General features: G+C 44.9%; 2 protein-coding genes across 3 annotated transcripts in view; one reads left to right on the top strand and one right to left on the bottom strand.

The window, feature by feature from the left end:
- THRAP3 (thyroid hormone receptor associated protein 3) overlaps nt 1-26,218 on the top strand; it is a 185,043-nt gene that overhangs the window by 157,168 nt on the left and 1,657 nt on the right. The window lies entirely within an intron of this gene.
- MRPS15 (mitochondrial ribosomal protein S15) lies at nt 5,739-23,045 on the bottom strand. The gene is made up of 8 exons (XM_063312606.1): nt 22,910-23,045; nt 21,792-21,854; nt 21,244-21,319; nt 20,875-20,923; nt 17,482-17,566; nt 13,619-13,677; nt 6,538-6,729; nt 5,739-5,929 (listed from the first exon to the last, which is right to left on the bottom strand). Exons 1-8 carry the CDS (start codon nt 23,028-23,030, stop codon nt 5,819-5,821), a joined length of 756 nt encoding a protein of 251 aa, XP_063168676.1. The 5' UTR covers nt 23,031-23,045; the 3' UTR covers nt 5,739-5,818.

The raw sequence follows: 26,218 nt of genomic DNA, 5'->3' as shown, positions 1-26,218 counted from the left end.
TCAAAATTCATTTGGGGGGAGAGAGAGCAAGCAACCTTCCAAGAATTTAAGCAACTCTTTGCATCCCAGCCTCTTTTAAAGCACCCTGATCCCACAAAGCAATCTATATGCATTCAGATGCTTCAGATTTTGCTATCGCTGCTGTTTTATTGCAATATAATGACAAAGAAAGGAAGACACTGCTTCCTTGTGCATTTTTCTCCTGCACGCTCTCACCAGCAGAGAGAAACTATGATGTTTTTAACAAGGTAAGGTAAAGGTAAAGGTTTCCCTTGACATTGAGTCCAGTCGTGTCCGACTCTAGAGGGCGGTGCTCATCTCCATTTCAAAGCCAAAGAGCCGGCATTTGTCCGTAGACACTTCCATGGTCATGTGGCCAGCATGACTACACGGAATGCCATTACCTGCCCGCCGAAGCGGTACCTATTAATCTACTCACATTTGCATGTTTTCAAGCTGCTAGGTTGGCAGGAACTGGAACTAGCCACGGGAGCTCACCCCGTCACGCGGATTCGAACCGTTGACCTTACGATCAGCAAGCTCAGCGGTTTAACCCGCAGCGCCACCGCATCCCCATTTTAACAAGGAGTTGCTGGCAATTAAAGCAGCATTTCAAGAGTGGAGGCACTGGCTAGAAGGTGCAAGCTTTCCTGTGAAAGTTTGCACCAATCACAAGAATTTACAGCTTCTACAAAACACCAGATCCCTCACCCCATGCCAAATCAGATGGAGCCAGTTTTTCTCCCATTTCAATTTTGTTATTTCTTATGTTCCCGGGGCGCAGAACTGTTTGGCAGATGCCTTGTCTCGATCCATTCAGGCAACCCCCGCTACTCACCAGGAGGTCCAGGCTACTATATTACAACCTCACAACTTTGAGCAGTCTATGAGGGGGAACCAGACAGAGATTTTAGCAGCAGGCAGACAAGCAGAGGACCTATTTACAAGAGTCAGAGCTCAGCAGCAACAGGACCCGTATACCAGGGCCAGGATGGATGACCTCCAGAGGGGCCCGCAAGACACTGCCTTCCCGTTTAACGTTGAAGCAGGAATCCTCTGGCATCGTGGGCGATTATACATTCCCCCCTCATTGAGGGAAGAAGTACTGAGACTTTGCCATGACCATCAGACGGCAGGCCACGGAGGTGTTTTCAAAACTCCATAGAGCTCTGAGAGACTACTGGTGGCCTAAGATGACTGTAGACATAAAGGGTTACGTTGCTTCTTGTCATACCTGTAGACGAGCCAAGCCTCTCCCAGGGAAGCCCAAAGGACTCTTGCAACCCCTACCCACCCCCCGTATGCCTTGGGATACAATTTCCATGGATTTCATCACTGATTTACCCCCGGTCCAGGGGCTGACTTCCATACTAGTGGTGGTGGACCTTTTCACTAAAATGGCGCATTTTATTCCTTGCAAGGGCCTCCCATCTGCGCAAGCCACAGCGCAGTTATTTATGGACCATGTTTTTAGGTATAGAGGCATGATAAATCACTTGGTGAGTGACAAAGGCCCTCAGTTCACTTCCAGGTTCTGGTGGGCCCTTTTCCAGTCATTAGGGGTCCAGATCCACCTATCATCATTGCATCATCCGGCTAGTAACAGGCAAGCTGAGAAAATTAACCAATGGTTACAGCAGTATCTCAGGTGTTACACCACTTATCAGCAAGACAATTAGCCAGCCCTGCTCCCCATGGCAGAATTTACTTATAACAACTCTATGCAATTCTCTACCAAGATGTCTCCTTTCCAAGAACTCTACGGGGTTAACCCTCGGGTGTTGCCCACCTCCTCCCAGCAGGGAACTGTTCCAGCCCTGGCTGATTTTCTTAAAGAGCAACAAGCCGCACAGGAGTTGTTAAAGGAGCAGCTGAACAGGGCAAAGAGTGCTTACAAGAGAGCTGCAGATGCTCACAGACAAGAGGGGCCAGCGATTGCGGTAAGAGACAAAGTATGGCTCTCTACCAAGTTTTTGACCTCTACCAGGCCCTCCAAGAAGTTTGTGGGCCCTTTCACTGTGGTACAGCAGATAAATCCAGTGGCTTATCGCTTAAAGCTGCCAGCATCCATGAAAATCCATCCAGTTTTTCACAGGGCCTTGCTAGCCAAAGACCCTCCCCCAAGTACCTTACGATCGCAAATGCCCCCCCCCTCCAGTAATTGTGGAGGGGGAGGAGGAATACGAAGTTGAGGAAATTCTGGACTCTAGGAGCAGGGGAAGGGGCATCCAATATTTAATACACTGGAAAGGGTACCCTGAGGAAGAGCACACGTGGGAAAATGCCAGAGATGTGCATGCACCAGTGCTGGCTCAACGATTCCATCAGCTTTTCCCTCACAAACTGAAGCCTCGCACTCTACCAGAGATTCCTCACTTGACTGAGCAAGCAGAGGAATCCCAAGCAGAGGAGTTCGTAAGTTGGCAACCTCCACCCTTGCCAGAGGCTCTGAGGCCAGAGAGAGGAGGAGTGGGAGCCGTAGCCCTCCACCTCCGGTTTGCATTTCCCAAGGGGGAGGGGGGAAGAATCTTCTAATTATCTAGCTATTTTCCAGCAGCAGCCACCTGGGCCAGAAGCGTTATCAGACCTGGAGAGCAGCACTGATTCGTCCTTGGAGGAGTTTTCCTTTGAAGAATTTCCATCGTTGCCCAGTTCCCATGGGAGCTTGGAGGGGGAGATGGACTCTCATGAGACTGGAGGGAGGAGGGAACTCTAGAGGGGAGGGGGCTGAAATGGAATGTAAATCTGGAGGGGAGGGTGATGTCATGAGCACTGATGTTGAGCAGGAGGGGGGCCCTATCCAGGGGGGAAAACGCATGCGTAGTACTGAGGAGTTAAGCAGCCATTCAAAGAGACAGATCAGACCCTCCTTGACTTTTGGGGTTTATCTGTGGGTTTTTCCCACGCTGCTTCAGTTTGTTAGGATTTTCTGTCTAATGTAGCAGTAATAAAACACTACAGACCTATTACTTGTCTCAGTGTGGTTTCCTGACTGTTAGGACACTGTAGTGGATTAGATGACGGTAAAATTAGTGGTAAATTTCTGCACCCTTTTCACACACCTCTACATGGCTCTGGAGGGTAAAAGCCCCATTTCTGCAGGGCTATTCTAGGAAGTCTTGGACTCCAGAGCACCTGGTAACAAGAGTTTGTTATTCTGTTTGGATAACGTTCACTGTGGCAGAATTAATTTATCCCTGAACTAAATTTCAAGCTAGAATTAATCCTCTGTGGGATTAGTTGATTGGGTTAGGCATTGACCCTACACACTGACCCCATGATTAGTTAAATGTGTGATGAGGACTGAACCTGTCTGTACATTCACACTTGTTCATAAATAAATCCATGTGCCATTTCTTCAAAGTTGGGGGCAGAACTGTCTTTTTAAAAAACAGTATTTCTGGAAACTAAATAATTAGTGCAAGCACTAAGCAAAGAAACCACCAACCTCCAAGGGTCAGTTTGCTGTAGAGATGAAAGTACTGGACTTGGACCAGAAAAATCCAAGTCCCACTCAACCACAGAATCTCAATGGAGACTTTGGCCAGCTGTTCTTGTTCAGTCTTAATGTCATAGGGCTGTTGTAGTGGAAAAATGAAGGTGTCTGCTCTATGTCACCATGAACTCCAACAAATACATCCAACATACATCCAACAAATCAATCATTTATGCAGCTTTTTGCTTTGGATCCAAAGACCCAGACACTATCTTTGTATGTGCAATGGGATGCTTCTCCCCAAACACTTCCTCCACTACAAGGTTACAGCAAAATATTTTTAAAACCAAGGTGGTAATTCAAACCAGTTGTCTGAGGTCATTTAGCTGTCCAAAGGAAGAAACAGAATGGAGATGAACTGGTGCCTTGACATTTAAAATGAAAATATTGTTCAAAGTTGCTACCACCTGAGAATTCACCAACTTCTGACAAAGTCCTGACCTCAAAAACCAGATTCCTACACAATTTATTCTATTTCCAAGAAACCTTACAGAGAATCCTCCTATATCTGCAGCTCCTTGACATAAGTAAAACAGCACAACTGCAGTCAGCCTTGACTGCCAGAAACACTCTTCTCCACTGATGTCCTCCAAGTAGGAAAGTTCCTCTTCCTTAGCCACCTTGGCCATACTGGTTGGGAAGGATGGGATTTAGCATCAACCTGTGTTGAAAGCATCAAGCTGGGAAGTCCACTTAAATATCACAAGCTGGAAACAACCTGGAAATCCATAGTCTTATTTCAGGAAGAACAAGGTCAAAAGGGTCTCATTCCTCCCTTCTCAGCTCCACAGGTATTGGAGTCAGAGGTCTACTTACACATGGGACAGTCTAAACAGCAATCATACCTCCCGGTGGTCCAGCTGCCTTCTGAGGACTGGGTTACTGGGAAGAGAGTTGGCTGGCAAATCACAGGCTGGGACATTGGCAAAGGCTGGGACCCTGGGCAACTGAGAACTGCTTCTGAAGAGCCACCAGGTGTCTGTTGCAACTAGGCAAGCAGGGTTGCAAAAGCTCTTTTGTACATGTCTTTGTTACCACAGGTTAGGTGAGATGCCACAGGAAGCAGCAAGAAGTGGGGTAGAGTAATGAAGGCCTTGTAAAACAAGTAGCTTTTTAAGCATCAGACTGAACAAGTGAAAAAACTGTTTGAAAGTGACTTTTGCCTGGTATGTACAGTCAGAATATTGGACCATCAGCAGTGCTTCAGCTTGCAGGAAAATGAGGGGGCCAGATTTTAAGGTGGAGACTAGCTCCTGCCTTTCCAGATTGTGAATCAGAACTTTGGTGAGGACTGCAAAAAGGTCCTGTCTTGGAGGCTGTTTGTGGTCTTGGAGTCCTAGGTTGCCCTTTCCTGATAGCCCAGTTGGCAAGACATATTGTGCAGCAGAACACAAGTGTGTGCCCCAACACTGCAGGTCATGTCATACTCTACTAACCTCTAGGAAAATTGACATAGGGGGAAGAACTGCATTCCCAGCCCACTTTCTACATCCCAGGAACCTGCCACCTTATTCCCCTCCCACAACTTGATGTCATTCAGATGTGTTCAGAATAAACACAACACATCATTGATGGCACAAAGTTAGGGAAGCTGAAAGTCCTAACAAGGTAAATACTAGGGCTCGAGTATTTCCAGGCATTTTTCTTCTTCTCTTAATTACGCATTACTGTTTATTGAAAGCAGGAAGCAGGTTTTGTGAAATAAAACCCCTGAGACATATAGTAGATCCTTTGCAGTAAAAAGAGCCTTAGTTCTGCTCCTATTTCTTAGGCTGCATTCACCCAAAGGCACAGAGTCTTTCAGCATTTTTATATGGACTACTCAGGAAAAAGAATCTATTAAGCTTGACAGTCAGGTATAAACTCCCAAGTTCTGCCGAAACAATGGAACATTTTTGTCCCATTAATTAATTGAGGATCTCTGCTTCAATTTCTAAAAAAAGAAACTGAGGCACTCTGAGAAGGAAAAGATGGAAACAAGCCTCCTTTTGCACTGCTTACAAGAACAAAGGGTTCATGTACCGCTGGACTTGTCTCCTGCTAGTGGTACATGGCTGGTCCCTGCAGGAACAGGACAGTGAATAATGCTTTGGGCCAGATCCGATTTAAAGGATCTCCCTCCTCAGACTCTAAGAACAGTAGAACAGTAACTCATCTAACATCCCTACTACAGCCTCAAACATGTACATGAAGTAAAAAAGGATGCATACATGTTTGCACATACACACATGTAGAGGGAAAGTTGGTGTTCAATGATTTATTATCTTTAGGATTTGTTCCTCAATTTGAGCTTCTCCTCCCATCGACAGAAAGTATGTTCTGTCAGGCTGCGGTCTCCTCCTTTGGTTGAGCCTGCTCCTTTGCTCCTTCGTTTTGCTTTTCCATCTGCTTCAATCTTTCCAAAGCTCTTAGCTTCTGCTTCTCTTTGTAGACCTGAATATTAATGGGAATGGGAGATTTAATTGGGTATTTAGCAGCCCAAATATCCTGTCATCAGGGGGAAATAAGTGGCTTCTGTCTCCATTGCCACCACATGTGGAATGTCCCCATTCCTCTGGCTGCAACTGCCATGATGAGATGGTACAGACTAAGTCATAACATAGTTTGCCCAATTTTATCCAAGTGTGAAGCATAAACCCAGCTGATAATGCTTAAAGCAATAAGCCATGGCTCAGTGAATTCTGTGAACCTAGTCATGCTATTTTCTGCTAAAGACCAAAGCAGCGCAAGCCCCCTACCCATGAGCTGTTCACTGCTGCTGAGGATGTACTTCTCCACTTAGCTCCACCAGTTATGCTTTCCTACTGTTACATGCTACCCGCTTACCCATCCACTCTGGCATTGGGTACAGAAATGCTGTTCACTTATTGGACAGGATACGTGTCAAATGTGGACTTCCAAGCTTGCTTCCCTGTCTGAAGCCTTTGCAGAAGAGGAGAACATGCATATCCCAAGCAAAGTTCTCTATGATATGGAGGCTGCAGTTGCTCAGTCACAGGGTGCTCCCTTAGGCCACGCTTGGCCAGCCCTCTTTAACCTACCCTGGCATGAAGTTCCTTCTTGACAGCCATGCGGTGTGTGACTTTCCGCCGGTATTGGGGAGGAGGCGAATACTCAATTTCCAGCTGCTTGCACGTGTTCTCAAAGATATCATAGTGGTTATTACGTAGATATTTCAGCAACACGTTTCGCCGGTCAATGGCTATCATCATACGGCAAAGGTTAACCTTGTCCTAGAAAGTTGTAGTCTCTTCAGTGAACTACCCATGGATCCAAGTCTTTTAATTATTCAACTTTCTGGTTATTAATTTACTGATAAAATTTAAAATCTTACACATTTATACAAAACAAAACAATAAAAGTCAGCAACAAGCAACTGCTAATTGGGTAGAAGGAAAGTATTTTATTGTGTTGGGGAATGTGGAATATTATTTATTACCCAGTGATCTCTGAGAAGCAAAACAGTATCAAAAATATACTTTTGTGCTTCTCAGAACTGGATCTATTGCATGCATCGTCTAGATGATGTGATGCAGGCAACAGGATACTGGCGTGCAATGAAGTCTCCCGATTAGAAATCCTACCTTGTAAAGAACAGTGTGAGCATGCTAGGGGGTAAAACCGGGCTTTGGTTGGGCTTGTGGCATCCTGGCCATAATATGCCAGAACTGACCAACAGTTAGCAGGGAACACCGTATGTGGCATAGGAATAACTAAGGCTGGTAACCTGAACTCCATCTGCTCTATCTTACTGCAAAGCATTATGTGAAAGCTTTGATTGGCCCAAGCCATTATGGGTGGTGGTGGTCAAAATCAAGGTACCTATTTGTTGTTGGCCATGGCATTGGAAAACTACAGTTTGGAATGCCAGAGCAGTATACAGAAAGAGCCTGAATGAACAAATGAAATGAACAAAAGAAAAATAGCCATGATGTATCTTTGTGAAATGATGGAAGTGGAAGGATATGACAAAACTGAATGAAGATGGTCTGATTTTATGGAATTATTGGATACATGCCGGGAAGTTAGGGTGTAGGCTTAATAAAAGGGCTAAAATGTCTGCTACCGGTGGCGTGTTCCGGCCCTCCGAGTTCAGACCCAGGCCCTGGACAGCAGATCCGTGAGGACCCTGGTCTCCGGCTGCTGCTCCTTAACGCCAGGTCAGTTAACAAGGCCCCCCTCATAAGCGATTTGATCGCAGAGGAGGGGGCAGACCTGGCGTGTATCACCGAGACCTGGCTGGGCCCAGAAGGGGGGGTAGCCCTTTCAGAAATGTGCCCAGCCGGGTTCCAGGTGTGGCACTAGCCGAGACACCAGGGTAGGGGAGGAGGGGTGGCTGTTGTCATCCGAGAGTCTCTGGTGGCCTTCAGGGGCCCTGCTCCACAAGTGCCTGGGTGTGAGACCCTGTTTTTCACATTGGGTTCCTGAGAACAGTTGGGAGTGCTGCTACTGTACCAGCCTCCCTGCTGCATGGCAACCTCCCTGCCTGAGCTGCTGGAGGCCATCTCAGGGTTGGCAGTGGAGTTCCCCAGACTTATGGTTTTGGGAGACTTCAATCTGCCTTCCCTGGGGCGTGCCTCGGAGGTGGCTTGGGAGTTCATGGCTACCATGACAGCCATGGGCCTGTCCCAGATTATCCGGGACCCGACTTGAGACAGTGGTCTCACTCCGGACTTGGTTTTCTTGTTGGAGCAGTGGCAGCGTAATCTGAGGGGAGAGCCACATCTATCCCCATTGTCATGGTCAGATCACACCCTGGTGGCCCTGAGATTCTCTTATGCCACCCCCCTCCACAGGGAGGCGGGACCCATTCGATTGGTCTGCCCCCGGCGACTGATGGACCCAGTGAGGTTTCAGAGGGAGCTGGGGTTATACCCGAGGATCTGCTGCATGGTCCAGCGGAGGCCCTGGCTGCTGCCTGGAATAGGGAGGTGGCCGGGGCCTTGGATAGGATCACGCCTGTGTGGCCTCTCTTGCCTCATCCAGCCCGTCACTCCCTGTGGCTTACGGAGGAGCTGAGGGTCTTGAAGAGGCGTAAGAAATGTCTAGAGCACCACTGGAGGAAGACGAAGACCGAATCTGACCGAACGCAAGCTAGAGCCGCTATTAAGGCCTACCTTGTGGCGGTAAGAGCGGCGAAATGGCAGTATTTCTCCTCTCTTATTGCATCCGCAGATTGCTGTCCGACGGCCCTGTGTAGATCACACGTACCCTTCTGGGGAAGATGGGCCCAGTGGCCCACCTACAGGGCCGTGCGGAAGAGTTTTCTGAGCATCTGGAGGATAGAATCACTCAGATCCGTTCCAAGTTGGACTCCATGCGTGAAGCAGGGTCTGAGGAGATGCCAAGGGAACATTTTAGCCTTGTTATCTGGGAGCAGTTTGATCCTGTTGTGTCATGAGTACTCAGGAGGGGGCCTCTATCCAGGGGGGAAAACACATGCGTAGTACTGAGGAATTAAGCAGTCGTTCAAAGAGACACAGATCAGACCCACCTTAACTTTTGAGGTTTATCTGTCCGGGTTTTTCCCATGCTTCTTCAGTTTGTTAGGATTTTCTGTCTTATGTAGCAGTAATAAACACTAGAGACCTATTCCTTGTCTCAGCGTGATTCCTGACTGTTAGGACATGTTGGATCCGAGGAAGCGGACAGGATCCTCCAGATTGTGAATGCCACCACCTGTCAGTTAGATCCATGCCCCTCCTGGCTGGTGAAGGCAGCTCGGGAGGTTACGTGTGGTTGGGTCCAAGCAATGGTAAATAAATCCTTGAATGAGGGGGTGTTCCCAGTGGCCTTTAAGGAGGTACTGGTCCACCCCCTCCTCAAGAAGCCATCACTGGACCCAACTGCTGGACAGTTTTTGTCCAGTCTCCCACCTCCCCTTTTTGGGGAAGGTGGTTGAGAAGGTGGTGGTGTTACAACTCCAGAGGATTCTGGATGAAATGGATTATCTGGACCCCTTTCAGTCAGGTTTCAGGCCCGGTTATGGGACAGAAACACCATTGGTTGCACCTATGGATGATCTCTGGCAGGAGTGGGATGGGGGCAGTGCATCCATCCTTGCTCTCCTTGACTTCTCAGTGGCTTTCGATACCATCGACCATGGTATCCTTTTGGGACGGCTCAGGGAGTTGTGGGTGGGCGGCGTAGTTCTGCACTGGTTCACCTCCTTCCTCCAGGGCCGATCCCAATCGGTGTTGATAGGAGAGGAGAGATCTGATCCTCAGCCCCTCCATTGTGGGGTGCTGCAGGGTTCGGTTCTCTCTCCTCTCTTATTTAACATCTACATGAAACCACTGGGTGAGATCATCCGTCACCACGGGATGAGGTATCATCAGTATGCCGATGATACTCAATTGTATATCTCCATCCTGAGTGAGGTAAAGTGATGCAGTGACTGCCCTTTCTCAGTGCCTGGGGACTGTGGGGGTCTGGATGGGGAACAACAGGCTTCAGCTGAACCCTGGCAAGACAGAGTGGCTGTGGATTGATGGCGCCTCGCCTTCCAGGAAATTGTCATCTTTAGTTCTGGATGGGGTTGCACTGCCCCAGCCAGACTCAGTGCGTAATCTGGGGGTTCTCCTGGACTCACGACTCCTGCTCGAAGAGCAGGAGAATTTCATCTGGCGGGGTCCAGGAAACGCGCCTTCTCTGCAGTGGCCCCCACCCTTTGCCCCCGGAGGTGATGCAGGCCCTTTCACTCCTGACCTTCCGGAAGGCCCTGAAGACTTGGTTCTGCCGTCTCGCCTGGGGCGGGAAAGTGGGTAACCATTCTTGGGGGTGGCTCGCACCCTAGAGGCCCTCCCATCAGCTTGGAATTTTATACCCTCTTGGATTTTATATTTATTTATTGCATTTTATAATAATTGTAATGGGACTGGTTCTATGAGATTTTAACATTTATGATTGGAGATTGATTTTATTGTAATCCGCCCAGAGTCCCTCTTTTGGGGGAGATGGGCGGTGATTAAATCTGAATAATAAATAAATAAATAAAATGTATGTATATTGGAAAGTATGAATTCACATCATCTTGACTGTTACCGGCGAGTATGAAAGGAAGAATCCATGGAGCAGGCCTACAAAACATGTGGCCTGCCAAGCAGCCTTATGTGACCCGCTGGTGTTTTTTAAAAAGTAATTAAATTCACCATTGTAACTGCCCTGAAAGATGCACTGCCTCATTGCTACTGCCAGCTCCAGCACTGTGCCACTCCACCAGCTGTTTGGCACACCAGATATTCTTTTGTGGCCCACAGTGATTTTTAATTTATCAACGTGGCCTTTTCCTCTCTACCAGTGGTGCAGGCCTGTTTCCAGAGAGTGAGAGCTGCCTGTTACACTTCAAACAGTGATAACGAATGAACTAGGAACAACTTCTGCAGAAAAGTGTGCAATATTCTGAATGAATGTGACCTAGGGGAAAATTATTCTTAGTAGATGAATGGGAACAACGTAAGAGAACAGAAAAGTTGAGTTGGCTACTCAGACCCATGAATGAATAAAAAATGAGGCTGATGAGTATCTGCTTAGAAAAGGCTGTTTGTGTGTGTATACGGCATAAATCTATTCATACATACACCTGTAAAAGAAATAAATTTAAAAGCATGACTGGTTGGATTGTTTGCGAGGAAAGATTGAGAGAATTAGTGAGTGATATACAAGGGTGGTCAAAAGTTCTGAATGTGACAGTGATTAGTTTTTGGTAGTGTCAAGAGTGAATTTTGGGGAAAAATGGATATGGAAGAAAAAAAGCAAAAAAAATCAGAATGAAACATATAAAACCTAGTTGTAATCTGACAAGGGAAATTGGGTGAACAACTGCAAGCTGTACTTAACTGACAAAAAACTAGAGCAATTTGTGTGCCTAATTTGTTCAACTGCAGGAAAAGGAAGTCTATATAAAATATTAGAAGACAGATTACTCTCACAACAGAATGAATGGAGAGAGGATACAGAAGCTGCTCGAAACCAAGTGAAAAGAATAACCTTGCAGAATCCCATAGAAGTGGGTGGAGTTACATTAACAGGATCTATGAAAAGGGATGCTCAGCGAAAGGATGACATAAAAATAGGCTATAGATGAGAGAGAATGCCAGTTACAAAAAATGAGGGTGAGTGAAAGAGACTGCATAATGCGTATGGAGAAAAAAAGACAGCTGCTAAGAATGTGGTCTAAGAATGACTGACATGAGAAACAGCAATGAAATGCAGAACAGTTTTGAAGGAAATTATTTTAAAAATGGTTGGGACTAAACAAGGAAACTCCAACAGAGTGAACAGAATTAAAAATAAAAGTGCTGAATTGATTTGGGATGAAACTGAAGTAAGGAAATGGTGAAGGAATATTTCCAAGATCTGTATGGTGAGGATAAGTGATACACTAAAGAATGAGATGGGAAAAAATAGCGTCCAAGGGAAAAAACAGAAGAATGTTGAAGTCATAAATTATGTGAGACTGCTGCAAAATAGTAAGGCTGTAACCATGTGAATGGTGTAACTGGAGAAACATTAAAACACTACTCAGGCAGGGTTTGCTTATGGAGTAGCTGTGTGACAACTTTAACTGGGTAAAGACTATCTGAGGACTGGAAGAATGCTATTGTCCCCCTATACAAACGGAAATGTAACAAGACTGAATGCAGTTAATACAAAGGAATTTGTTTATTTGGTATGCCTGAAAAAGAATTCTGACTAAAAGGGTATAAGAGATAATGAGAAATAAAGAGAGATAATGGGGTGGTTATGCCAGGCAAGGGGTATGCAGACATTTAGAGAGATGTATGAATGTAAGAAAGTTTATTGCATGCTTGTTGATTTAGAGAAGGTGTAGGATAAAGGGAACAGGCTTGACTTATGGAAAAAGTTACGCAAATATGGAGTGGAAGGTAGGTTGCTAAATGTGCTAAGAGCAGTATATGATCGAATTAAAGCATGCCTGAGGAAAAAAAATGGAAGGTTTAGTCAATGGTTCAACATTGAATAGAGTCAGGCAAGGATGTGGGATGTTCCCTTGACTGTTTGATGCATTTATGGATAAATGTATAAGGAATTATGGTAACATCAGAGGTGCACTGTGTGGGAATGTGAATATGCATGAACTTTGGCTGAGAATCGAAAGATGTGCAGGAAATGTTAGACTGTAGGATCTAATAATTATCAAAAACCTAGTTGTAATCTGACAAGGGAAATTGGGTGAACAACTGCAAGCTGTACTTAAATGACAAAAAACTAGAGCAATTTGTGTACCTAAAGATGGAAAGACAGAGAAAATTTAAGAAGTACCAGTGGAAAGGTAATGGGTAGTATGTGATGTTTTTAAAGAAAGAGTGTTTGTTGAACGAAACAAAGTGGCTCCTTGCAAGTGTTTTTCTGCCCATTTTGTTATCAGGAAATGAGATGTAGGTATGTCAGGAGAAACATACAAAACTGAATGCAGTTGAAATGGGATACTAAGAAGTATATATAACAGGACAGTATCAAGAACAAAAGGATGATGAACGAATGTGGACTGAACACAAAACTGAGTGACCAGTAGAAAAGATGCACGCTTGGGCAGCTTGATCATATATAATAGACAGAATTAATGAAGACTGAATTGCAAAATAAATATATGAAGAAAGAGTGAATGGGTTGGGAGGAAAGAGAAGACAGAGCAAGTCATGGCTAGATGGAGTTTATGAAATCTTCAAAAAAGAAAAACTCAGAAGTTTAATGATGAAAAGACAATGTACAAAATGGTGGATGGACGTGATGGAAGCAAGGATGGTTTGCAAAGATAGAACAAAGTGGTGAGATATAGCATTTAGTGCTTGAGCTTTTCCCCTTCTCTCATGCCTCCAGGTCTCTTCTCTTAAGGAATGTCATCTTACTCCACAAGAAGAGAATAGTGTGATGGGTTTGCGTATATGGCGAATTTTGCAAGGTTCATTTGAAGAACAATACTGGCACCCCTTTACATCTGAAGATACCTGTGTTCAAAAATAAGGACTGCCCAGAAATCCAATTCCCTGCTATCCATTTGTTTGTGTGGCTTTTCAACAAAATCTGCTGACTTAGGATACAGTTTATATTTACACAACAAACAATCAAATGTAGATTAAATATTTTGAAGACTAATACCTTGGGGTGAATATGCAGATGTTCTTTGAGGGTGTGGATCATGGCTGTCAAATAGGCAACTAGAACATGAAGAAAGAAAACTTAGAAAAGATCCCTGTTACATTTTCTCCTATTTTAAATAGTACACATGAGCATTAGCAGCCAGAAACACTTTTAGTTGTGATCATCTTAAGAGGCAAGCTATCACTATGGGTCTTCTTGGTCAAAGGGAGCTCAGTGTTACACATGGGAAACTCCAGGGAGAGCTCCCTGTTGTCTTCTGTGTCCTGCTGCTGGAACAAGGCAGAGTGAGTTTGGAGGCAGAGGGCACAAAAATGGAAAAATGGGACCACATCATGCATTCAGCAAAATAACCAGCTCCACTGGGCATCCTGTCTCTCTCAATGGTTTCTGGTCCAGCTGGTCATCATAAGCACTATATTCTTTTAAGAACTCTTTGTCCTCTTCCTTCCCTCATTCCTTTTTTATTGCATTTTTTGACACAAAAAGACTACAGACAGGTATTTGTAGGTTCACTATTGATCTTATTTTTTAAAATTTATTAATATGAGATTTATATCCCTTTATTTTGTACAATGCAAGATGGTGCACATAATGCCTCCACCTCCTATTTTCCCTACAACCACCACCTTGTGAGGTGGGTTGGGCTGACATAGTATCTGTCCCAAAGTCACCCATTGGTTCCCATACCTAAGGGAGGACTTGCAATCTCCCGGCACCTTAACCACTATACCAAAAACTGTTACAGGTAGTCCTCACTTAACAAACACAATAGGAACCAGAAAATTGGCTGTTAAGCAGTGCAATTGTTAAGTGAGTAACCACATGAGTGGACCTGATTTTATGACCATTTTTACGACGGCTGTTAAGCAAATCATGGGTTGTTAAATGAATCACCATGGTTGTTAAGCAAATCCAGCTTCCCCAATGGATGTATTTTGCCGGAAATCAGTAAAAAAGGTCACAAATTGCAATCATGTGACCATAGGATACTGCAACTGGTCGTAATGCAAGCCGGCTGCTAAGTGCCCGAATTGCGATCACGTGACTGCAGGGATGGTGTGACAGTTTGCGACGGTCATAAGCACAAGTACAGGTTGTAAAGCATTTTTTCCAAGGCTGTCATAACTTTGGACTGTCAGTGGGATGAATGGTCATTAAGTGAGGACTACCTGTATATAAGCCATCAGGAAAGCATTTTGGCTGTCGTTGAAAATAAACACTTTAAATAATCAATTATTCTTAGAGGCATAAATGGCTGGTTACAGCACCCCTCAGAAGGTAAATATCCTTCATCTCCTTTGACTTATTCTTTCAAAGATCTATGAGTCAGGCACAACTTCTTTTCTCTGCCAGAGGCCAAAGCAGAAAGAGGCAGCAGCAATTTATCTATTCCTGGGTAGCTGCTGAAATTACCAGTGGATGTAACTCAGGTTTGCTTGTGAAGGGGGTGGGAAGGAAGCATTCATCTTATAAGGAACTGACCCCCCCCAAAAAAAAACTATGGAGCCAATTTCTAAAAAAAGGAGGGAACACAAAGAGCAAATGTCAAAGAAAGCTTTCTCAAGACAAGAACACATTGGATAGTGACTCTACGCAATGCTATCATTTCTGCAGCAGGATTCTGCCGATGTTTGGCTTCCACAAGTCTTCTTTTGATAGCTGCACTTCCTGCTGTATCCTGGGGTTCACTGGGTTGTTGAAACTCTATACTGAAGCAGCAGGAAACCGACTCACTTTTTCACTGCGTCCCAGGCTATCCAGTCCATCAGACTGTTCAGCAGTTGCCCAGCCTCTGCCTGAACTCCAGTGAAGGGGAGCCTGCCATCTCGCTGGGTCATGGGCTCCTCTGTCCAACTCCTCTTCCCTTAGGAAGTCTTTCCTAGTAATTCAACCAGAATTTGCCTTCCTTTAACTTAAATCTATTATTTAATGAATGTGTTATTTCTTTATTAAATTGATGGTCAAATACCAAAGAGCACTCTAGAGTCACAAAACAGGTCTAGACTTCCTATGTGATATCTTTTCAGGTATACATAATGGGCTGTAAGAGTAACCTTGAGAAGCAGGAAGAAGGGTTGCAACCAAGACAATGGTCAAATAAAAGAAATTTGAGTCAGAGGCAGAACTGTCATCCGAGAAAGCATCTTAGACAAGACACTCCTTAGTTCTCATGAAGATAGGGGGGGGGCACATTTAGACTTGCAAGATACTGTTACCTTATAATAAAAGTAGTATTAGCATTCATAACTTTCCTAGTCTGGTCTACCTCAAAGGGCTGAGGGTATGTGAAGGTACTACCCTATCCCTTAACTATCTTTTCTTTAATCTGTCTTCATGGGATTAAGTCTCTATCCCCTAATCATTCTTGTTGCCCTTCCCTGAACCTGGAAGTTTCTTTCAATCTTTACAAAACTGCGGTTCCCAGAATGGAGCACAGTACTCAAGGTGTGGTCTGAACAAGTGCAACTAAAGCAAAACACATTGGAACTATTATTTCTTGTGATCTGGTATTACAAGTACATGCAGTTACTGCCAAGTCCACTGTCTCCCATTCTATTCCTATGCATCTGAGGTCCATTTCCTGAAAGAAAAGTTTGCATTTGTTTCTGTTTTAATGCAAATCTGTTTCTCTAGCATATAAAGATTGTTTTCAGTTTTGTTTCTATCTGAAAGCATAAGTTATCCAATCCAATTCTGGGTGCCCTGCAAATTTAATAAACATCATCCATGTCATTAATGAAAACTGACAGTGACTACAAGGCCAAGACCAAACCCTGCAGCACTCCATTTTATCTCCCTCCACAGTGATGAGGAACCATAGATTTGCCAGTGTTGATTCTGGCTGACTGGGCAGCCCTCCCGCCCTGCTCCACGTGCCTCTCTCCTGCAGACGGGTGCTTGGTGGAAGAGGAAGTCCAACCCAGATCGGGGTGGGCCATTCTTTGGTCAAGCTGCACTCTCCTGCTAGAACCTTAAAGCAACCTCCAGACCCATGTTAGCTCCTATCTTATTAACCTGAATGACACAGGAATTTTTGTCAAACATTTTGCTGTAATCTAGAGCATTTTTACCACTAAGGAATGTTAATCACAAACTGATATGACATCAGTTTGGCAATATCTGCCACATATCTGTTTTTCATTCATGTGTTCAAGCTGTTTACACAGCACTAATTTCCCCACAATAACTCTGTGTGAGAGGTTGGGCTGAAAGAGAGTGGCTGCCCCATAGTTACCCATGAGCTTCCATGGTTGAGGGTGGACCAATCTAACACTTTAACCCACTACAGCAGTTATATATGTATGACTTAATTATTTATTAGCCACCCATCTCCAATGGACTCTTAGCTTGTCCATACTGACTTCTGGCAATTAGTGCATTGTTTTCAAGGCATTTATAGCTCATGACTTTATAATTCTATTCAAATCTTCTACATCCTGAAACTTAGAGGCCATTAAGAAAACATATACATTCTCATTAGTCCATACAAAGCAACAGCATCCAATTACACTGACAGAAACATAGAGTGTGATGGTGGGGAAATAGAAGGCATATAAAATATTTCCTTTTATATGGAAAGGAATGAGTCAACTTCCAGATGTGTCCAACAACACTGTATGTACAGTATGTATTTCACACCTCCCCCTTTCTACCCTACTGAGTACATCCACAGCCAAATACAGCTACTGCAGTGGAGGTTTCCTCCTGTTTGACCAACTCCTGAGTACAGCAAGAACTCCCCAGATCGCCACTATGCCCTTCCAAAGCACAACAGGGCAATGCCAATGGCCGCCCTGCAGCCATGGAGATAAGGGGGTGGGGGAGGTGGAGGGACAGCCTGCTGCTACAGTTCTGCCTACCTCGAACCTCTGCAGAGCCACAGTCGTTTGGGTTCCTGCGGACTTTGTCTGCCAGCTGCTCTTTCTTCATTTTCACTTTTTCCCTCTGCAAGCACAAGCAGACGTTGGTGATATTGGGGAGTAGAATTCAACAGGCAAAAAACTGCAGATGCTGTTAGTTGTACATTTCAGACAGTTTCCAAACATATACTGTATGTTACTACTGCTCTACCTAAGGCTGGAGATGAAAATCCTGAGGGAAAGGGCCTCAGAAAATTATTTGCATGTATAGAAAAAAGTGGGAATTTTGCTGTCATAGAACCCATAAAATAATGTAGAAGTTGTTCATACTTAACCAAATCAGTTACATTTTGGATTTGCAAAATATTCTAAGTTTTATTTTAAAACTTTTGTTATAACTGTTGTGACTTGGTATTGTTGTGCTAACCAAGAATTAAGATTAAGAAGAATTATGCACACTCAGAAATGGGTTGATTTGGTGACCTGATTAAGTATGTTCTGCAAACCCAGTCATGGAAGGACAGTGGTTCATAACCTTCATAGCTGTCAGAGTACTGTATACTATTGCTAAAAGGGATAACAGCATGTAGAATTGAAAGATTTGTTCAAAAAAAAAACCCACGAACAATAGGAAGGGAGAGAGATGTGCAAACTATCTTGAACTGAATGGATTTGAAACACTGAATGCAAAGTAGGCAAAATGGACTGTTTTGAGCCTGAAACACATCCAATATATTTGACACAACCTGTTTCTCTTTTGAAACAGGGTGTTCCAAATTCCAGATGCTTTAGGTTTGAAATGCTTTACACTCCACTAGTTAAAACACACACACACACACACACACACACGTTGAGAAATTCAACTGAGTGAACCTGACAGTACAGTACAGAGCTTTTGATTTAAACGAAGTGGAGGCAGGAGTGAAAGCAATTATGTTGTAAATATCTAATACTGATCACCCAATGAGGCAAATGTGGAAAATGGTTTTCAAAGGTAAATTGCAGAGCTTTCAAAGAAGCACAAATAGTAATGATGGAGGACTTTCATTACCTCAGAAGCTATTAGGACACAAACCCAAGCAAACTCCTGGGATGTTCCTGACTTCTCTTGCTGATAACTTTTTTCCTCAGAGGGTGGATGAAAGGATAGCAGAATCATCTGTCTTTGGACTGACATAGTCAAAGAAGCAGAAGTAGCAGAAATATTGGGGGGAAATTAGGTAACACTGGATTATCTAGTGCTAGATAAGGGAAACTAAGCTGACTGAACACATCCCTTGAATTTTAAAAGAGCAGATTTCAATAAATTAGAACAGTGAAAAATAGGACCCCGTAGCAGGAAAAGATGATGGGAAAAAGAGCTGAAGATCAGTGGGCATTCCTATAGAAGGAGATCATAAAAGCCCAACTGCAAACAATTCCAGTGAATATGGAGAACAGCAAAAGCAGCAAATGTGACCACACAAAAAGCTACTGAAGAAGTAGCCCTCCAAAAAAGGATATGTACCAAAGCTGAAAGAGGGCCAAGTCCAGAGATACTACACAGGGATGAATCGTAAAGCTGCTATCATAAAAGAGAAAGCTCAGAATGAACTGAGATAGCAAAGGATACTAAAATGGGTTTCTTTAGATAGCTTGTGATTAATGGAAACATTGATTATGTGCCATCAAGGTGTTGTCAATTGTTAGTGACCACATAGACTTTCTCCATGATGGTCTGTCCCTAACTTGGTCTTTCACATCTTCCAACAGTGCCCCCACTGCCGTTGTAATTAAGCCCATCTACCTTGCTTCTGGTTGTCCTCTTCTACTCTTTATTTCCACCTTTCCCAGCATTAGCACCTTCTCCACAGAGCTGGGCCTTCGCATAATGTGTTCAAAGTAGGATAATTCAAGCCTGGCCATTTGAAGGAGAACTCTGGGTTGATTTGTTCAACGATCCATTGGTTTGTTTTCTTGGTTGTCCACGGTATTTTCAGGAGTCTTCTTCAACATCAAATTTCAAAAGCATCAATACCCTTCCTATCCTGCTACTCAGGGAAAACCTTTTTACTCTGCTTGTAAACCTCTAGGGCCAGATGAACCACATTCTATGGGAGTAAAGGAATTAAGTGATGCTTTGGTTGGACCGCATACTTGAGAAGTCCTGGTGGTGAACAGCCAGATGGTGGAAGGAAAGGAAATGTTTGTTTATCAAATTTGTCACCACCCATCTCCTCCCACCAGAGGGACTCTGGGCGGTTTACAAATGTTACCTGTCTTCAAAAAGGAGAAAAGGAAAATGCAGCAAACTATTGACACATCAGTCTGACATCAATACTTGGGGGAAATTTCTAAAACAGATCACAAAGTGATTGAACTATAAGCCCCTTGAAAATAATAGCGTAATTGCATGGATTTGACAATAAAGGTTTTGCCAAGCTAATCTTATCTCATGACTTGGTTAACTTCCTTAATAGACAGTGGGAATGCTGTAGCCATACTTTAACTTCAGCAAAGCATTTGACAAAGTACCTCACGACATGCTGATTAACAAGCATTTAAGTGGATGTATAGCTGGCCTGACAATTATTTTCAAAGTGCTCATCAATGGTTTCTCATAGATCAGGGTATCAAAATATTTTCCATTAATTATTTGGATGAAGAGGTGGAGAAATGTATATTAAATCTGAAGTTAATAAAAAATTGTGCTGGACAGCTAATACACTAGAAGACCAAATTAAAATTCAAAACAATATTGATATGTGGGAGAACTGGAATGAAGGTAACAGAAGAATCAGGTATCAGACACACAGGAATAAAATGGGGGATATTGTAGAGGAGTACAGAGACAACCTTGAAGAAGGAATTGAGTGTAAACATCAGCTGAGCCCAGATAGACAGGCAATGAGGAAAAAACTGAAGATTATCCTGCCTTAATTCTCTTTAGTAAAAGAGGAGAGAGAGAATCTTTGTCAGGCTTCCCATATTCTATTATTATACCCTATAACAATAAAACAAGGGTTCCAGTAGTTTCTATGATGTCTGTTTTCTGACCTAGTGTAGTCCAAAGGGTTGACCATTTGGTAACAGTATTGTGAAAACCAGTTTGGAATAATATTTGATGTAGCTACAAACCTAACTTCCTAAGAGAAAAAGCAGTTCATTAATGGAACTGGTTTGTCGGGAGGTTTGGGGACTGCAAAATAGGGCTTGGTAAGAGAATACACTATTTACTGTACATTTTTCACTGACTCTATGGAAAACAACACAGGCAGTTCTGTTTGCCAAACAGCCTCTAAGTAAGAAAATTTATTTTTATGGCTTTTTTGCCAGCATGAAGCATGGAAAAGTCTGAAGGAAAATTTGCTCTTAAATCCCAAATTGTCTATAAAAGAAAAACAAAAAACTAACCTGGCTTGCCATTTCCAGAGACAGCATTCTTCTGACAACATCACCTACCCTGCAAGAAAGCACAGAGTCTCCCTGGATTATTTATTTTTATCTCCTGAGGAGTTTAGCATTTGCCACTGGCCTCAAATGGTTCTTAGCACAAAGGAAATTAAAAGTAATGCACCATTTTTCAGAGAATATTAACAGATGGTATATGAAGGGTGGGTATTCTGTGAGATTGTATCTTGGGGGCTTTTTTTCTTCCAACTGTAAAATTTGATAAGTGACAATTGAGGGCATGCCAGTAGTACACAACTAGGGGCAGTGGAAACTCAAAACTCTTTTCCCCCCCATCCTCTCCAACTTCCCACCAACCTTTGCAAATCTTACTTGTCTATAGCTGAGACATTGGCATAATCTTTCTTCAACATTGTACGAGGCAGATCGTCCAAATGGCTAGGGATAGCTGAAAAGAAAGGGGTTAAAACAGAACAGCTGTCTTGCTTTTAATTTTTGTTCTGCAATTTTTTGTTTTTGATAGTGACCACTGGACATCTGTAGATGCCCTCAAAATGGTATTTTCAAGAGTTTCAAGGTCTTCCTCAATTTCCAGTTGGTAAGGAGAAAGAAGGGTGTGGTGGAAATGGAGGGAAATTGCTACTTGGTAAGATCAGTTCCTCAGAAGACAGAAGAAAATTGACTTCCCAATTTTCATTGATATGAAAAGGGAGGGAGGTGACAGAGTTTACTCCTATTACCTTTTACTTCCCCATTTTAGTGGATGAGGGCTTGGGATTACAGACAAAGGTTCAAATCCTTAATAATGGAGCATCCTCAGTTACTGGACTCCAAGCCAACCATTGCTTATTTAATTTATGCTCTGCCTTTCTATCCAGAAGGCACAATGAGCACCAAGCTCAACAATTTATAACACATACCTTGCTTTTTTTTCTGGACAGGCCTGGCATATTCTCTGGCTATTTGGAGGGAAGAGCTCTTGCCTAAAAAGACAGAAATGTATGCAGAAACAGTTCAGGACAGCGTACTTGGACAACGCAGTATCGTCTGCCTGCCTGCCGGAAGTCATAAAGTGACAGAAATTAACTCTACTCCCTCTTGATGTCTGGAGAGATTAAGTAGCCTGTCAGCCTAAGGTCAGCACCACATGGAGAGCATCTGTTTCCCATTTTTGAATGAGCACCTGATTTTCCTCCTGTTGCCTGGCCTGCCCAAGGACACAGAGGGGAAAAGGACAAAGAAAGCAAGCGTGCTGCTCCAGCCCAGGCTTGCAAGCCAGGTGAGTGCTTGTTTTTAAACTCAGGGTGGTGTTTCCAGGACATCTTTACACTTGGTTGTGGTTTATTCAGCAAACAAAAGCGCTGGGTTCCCAAACATGCGAAACTGAAACAGGGCAGGCAAATTTGTACTGCCAGATGTTACTCAGGTCCTGCCCTCCTTTAAACCAGCCTCCAGCGAGGCGCCCAGAACCACGACGCGAAGGGTCTTTCTTTCCTCCGGCCGCTGCGAATACCTTTGCAACCCTACGGGGCCACGATCCACCCTGGGGGGCCGGTTCGAGACAGAGTACCAGGCGGGGTGATCCATCGGGGCCAGGGCCGAATGGGCCCCAGAGCCCCTCATCCTACAGTCGTGCAAGCAGGGCAACATGGGTGCTGCAGTCCGAAGGCTGCGTCGGAAACGGTGTAGGGCGGGGGCAAGGCAAGGCAGAGAGAGTATGTCGATGAAGATTCTCAGTCTGGATTTCAACTGGATTTCTTTCTTTTGGTTGAAACGTTTCGCTGCTTGTCCAAGCAGCTTCTTCAGGCTGAAGAAGGCAGAGAGAGAGGCGCTGTCCCACGCCCAAGGCCGCAACTGGGGGGGGGGGGGGCAACCGGGGCATGTGCCCCGGGTGCCGCGCTGGGGGGGGCGCCAAAATGAGCGCTGGGGGGGCGCCAAAATGGATGCGGAATCCCATGTTTGCCCCGGGTGACACAGACCCTAGTTGCGGCCCTGCCCATGCCAGCACGAATCTTGCCGCCCGCTCGCCCTTCCTCACCCGGTCCTTGGCGGGTCTCCACCGCCGCGACGATCCCGCGGCGGTTCCCCCCGGCGAGTGCCGACGCGCCGCGCAGCGCCAGCCGGAGCATCATCGCCTGTCCCGGGCCGGGGGCCGCCATTTTGCGCGTCAGAGGGAGCGCGGAGAGCATCGAGCGGAGGGGCGGGGCTGGCGGGGTCACGCAGGCGCGCTCGGCCCCGGCCCCGGCCCCGGCCCGCAGCAGCGGCAGCAGCCGCAGCCGCCCTGAGAGCGGCGCTCTCGTGGCCCCTCCCCTCCCCTGCCCTGCCCCCCCCCGCCTCTGCCGCTCAGGCCCTGCCTGAGGCAGCGGAGAGCGGTGGGAAAATGGTGACCCTGGAAGCTGGTTTTCGCTGGGCATCTTGCCCTTGGGGCTTCACCCGAATTTATCTAGATACCCCCCTTAGACGCATGATACCTCGATCCTGCCCAGCCCTCCCCCGTCGTCTTTTTGAGCTGAAGCATCCCGAGGTGGTAGGATCTCCTTAGAGGAAAGGTGCTGGTCCTTTAGGGTCACTTCGGTTACCCTTTCCTGCACCCTTTCCTGCTTTATGGTATATTTTTAAGACACGGGAATTGGAAATGTATACGATGTTCCAGATCCAGTGCACCATAGATTTTAAGGCTGTGCACCCTTCCGAACGGTTTCGGAGGAAGTTCTTTGGGCCTCATACGGGCAGAGCGGTGCTGCCACGCCTGCCTGAGAAAAGACATGGCTGCTTTAACGAAGAGCTTTAACAAAGATGCTGTGCCTGAGGTCTAGTCTAAGCACTTCTGAAGCATGCAGGCCTTAAGAGATTGATCCAGGGCAGCCATGCCCAATCTTTTGACCCTGAAGGGAGCTCTTGAAATATTTTCCAGGCCACGGAGAACCCCTGCACATTCAGGCTCAAGTATAGGCCAGAAGTTACAAAATTATATTCGTTTCATGGGTAGGCCTGTATATATGCATTCACAGTGTTCTTGAACTAAAAATAAAGGATGAAACTTACCTCTAATGTGAAGTTGCCCAAATTTGAAATAATTTTTAAAATAAATTGTGATCTCCCAGGGAACCCCTGGTGACCTCTTGTGGAACCCTAGCGACCACGGAAGCCTGGTTGAGGAACCCTGATCTAAAGCAATTGCTGCATCTCTGACATGCTCATCAGGAAATAATAGAACAGGTTGGAAGCATCAATGACAGGAAGAACTATTTCTGTCTGTGCTTGAACATGCATGGGAGAACAGGATGGATGTTCTGGAGAAGGGGAACCAAGGATTACAGTTCTAAAGTAAGAAGTATGGAAGCAAAATGTGGGATGCACAAGCTCAGAAAACTCAGAAGAACATAAGAACCTAAGCAGGGCCCTGCTGGATCAGACCACTGGCCCATCTACTCCACAGTCTGTTCTCTTGGCCAACCAAGGAAGCCTACTACTTTCCCAGGAGATGGCGTTCACGTACAGTCCCATTGCCATTAAGGCTGATAGCCATTGATCCCCATAACTTCCAGGAATTGTTCCAACCCTTTTTTGAAGCCAGCCAAGCTGGTAGTCAGCACCACATCTTGTGGTAGCAAATTCTAAGTTTAATTGCCTGTTGTGTAAAAAAAATACTCCTTTTGTCTGTCCTGGTTCTTCCAGAATTCAATTTCATTGGGTGATGCTTTTTCAGAGAGAAAGTTTAGCACTTTAGAAGCTGCAGCTGAAGCAAATAAGATTCCTCAGGTAAGTGGCTCCTGATTCCAAAGATCGGAACATACGTTCCCCTCTTTCATTAAGTGCCGCCACCTGTTTCTGAGGTCTGTTTCTTGCTGAGGAAGTCTGATGGCATATTGCCTTGGTGTATTGTTTTTGTAGAACAGCAGCTACCATTAAGCTCTTTAGGCTCATATGTTGACCTGTCCCACTCAACAAAGATGCAGTGATCAGATCCTTCAGGAGGGGCATACTGTGAGTCCTGTCAGAGAGTGTCACCCAGTGGGACCAAAGAGCAGGCCTTTTCTGTTGCAGCATCTTCCCTTTGGAACACCATACCCTAACCCTCTGAGATTACTTTGGTCTTGGCCTGCCCAGCCTTCAGAAAAGCTTTAAAGACCTGGTTCTGCTCCCAGGCATGGGGATAGGGAGACCAGCTGGAGCCTGTGGGGCACACTTAGTTTACTGGATTTGTTTTTACCTTAATGGTCATTTTAGGCTTTCTATATTGGTTCTGGTGGTGGTGATTTTGTATGGAGTTTTGTCCCCAGAGCCATTGTGGTGAGATAAGCAGTCATATAAATCTAAGTAAATCAGTGGTGCATCAGCCAATTCCTGGGTATGACACAGGAAGAAAAGGAGTTTTCCTTATGAGGGCAAATACAAGAGCACCTTTAATGTACAGTGTTTTATATACATGATAAATAATAGCAGTGGTAGTAGAAAAAGTATTTTGAAGGAATGAGGGAGTTCTCCGAATGAGCTTTCCTACTGCCCTTCTCTTTACAACTCCTCGGTTTCCTCTTGCAGCTGTCCACCAGCACTAGTCCAGTGTCTTTCCGAGTCCCCTCATTGCCGGTCACTCAGACCATCATCACAACAGCTGTGGATTGATTGACTGGGAAACTGCTACTTCTTCCTCACCCATCTTCATGTCTCTTGCTTCCTTTCACTCCTTTACATCTCTGCCCTCATGGGCATCTTGATCTGTGGCTCTTCCTGATCTGGTGTTTCTCCACAACATCCACATCATTTCAGGAGCTGAAAGAGGTCTTCTGTGAACATTGGCAGCTTAGGGAATGGTCTGCTTGGTCCTATGTGGCAGAAGGCCATCACTGACTTAACCGGTAGGCAAAGTGGTACCAAAGTCCTAGATTTTATCTGTCTGTCTGTCTGTCTGTCTGTCTGTCTGTCTATCTATCTATCAAATTTGTCACCGCCCATCTTCTCCAAACAGAGGGACTCTGGGCGGTTTACAGCATAAAACAATAACTATACAATAAAATTCCAATATAAAATATAAGACTAAAACAATAACATCCCAATGGCTATGGTCTCATTCAATCCTTGTGTAGGAGGGGCACTTCAAGACACTAGCCAACCCCAAGTATGATGATTCTCCTCCCTGCCCCAAGCCCGATGGCAGAGCCAGGTCTTCAATTCCCTCCAGAAGGCTAGGAGCGATAATGGAGACATGGGCCTTCCTGCCAAGAGAGTTGAGCTCTGCTCTCTTTTTAGGTTCCAGATTGGGAAACTCAGAAAATCTTGGAAGTGGTTAAAAAAATGCCCTTCTGAGACTGTTGTTTCAGGATGGGAAGCGCAGCTGCAGAAGTAG

This window comes from Candoia aspera, chromosome 10 (assembly GCF_035149785.1).
Source record: "Candoia aspera isolate rCanAsp1 chromosome 10, rCanAsp1.hap2, whole genome shotgun sequence".
Classification (NCBI taxonomy): Eukaryota; Metazoa; Chordata; class Lepidosauria; order Squamata; family Boidae; genus Candoia; species Candoia aspera.
This window is presented reverse-complemented; position numbering and strand designations above follow the sequence as displayed.

What these genes read in the sequence shown, in the direction of transcription:
- MRPS15 (XM_063312606.1), bottom strand. Translation starts at nt 23,030, where the DNA reads ATGGCGGCCCCCGGCCCGGGACAGGCGATGATGCTCCGGCTGGCGCTG. An exon ending in TGTCCAGAAAAAAAAGCAAG is followed by an intron (nt 21,320 to 21,791) that starts GTATGTGTTATA and finishes CTTTCTTTTCAG; the next exon opens with CTATCCCTAGCCATTTGGAC. An exon ending in CTCTGGAAATGGCAAGCCAG is followed by an intron (nt 17,567 to 20,874) that starts GTTAGTTTTTTG and finishes TTGTGCTTGCAG; the next exon opens with AGGGAAAAAGTGAAAATGAA.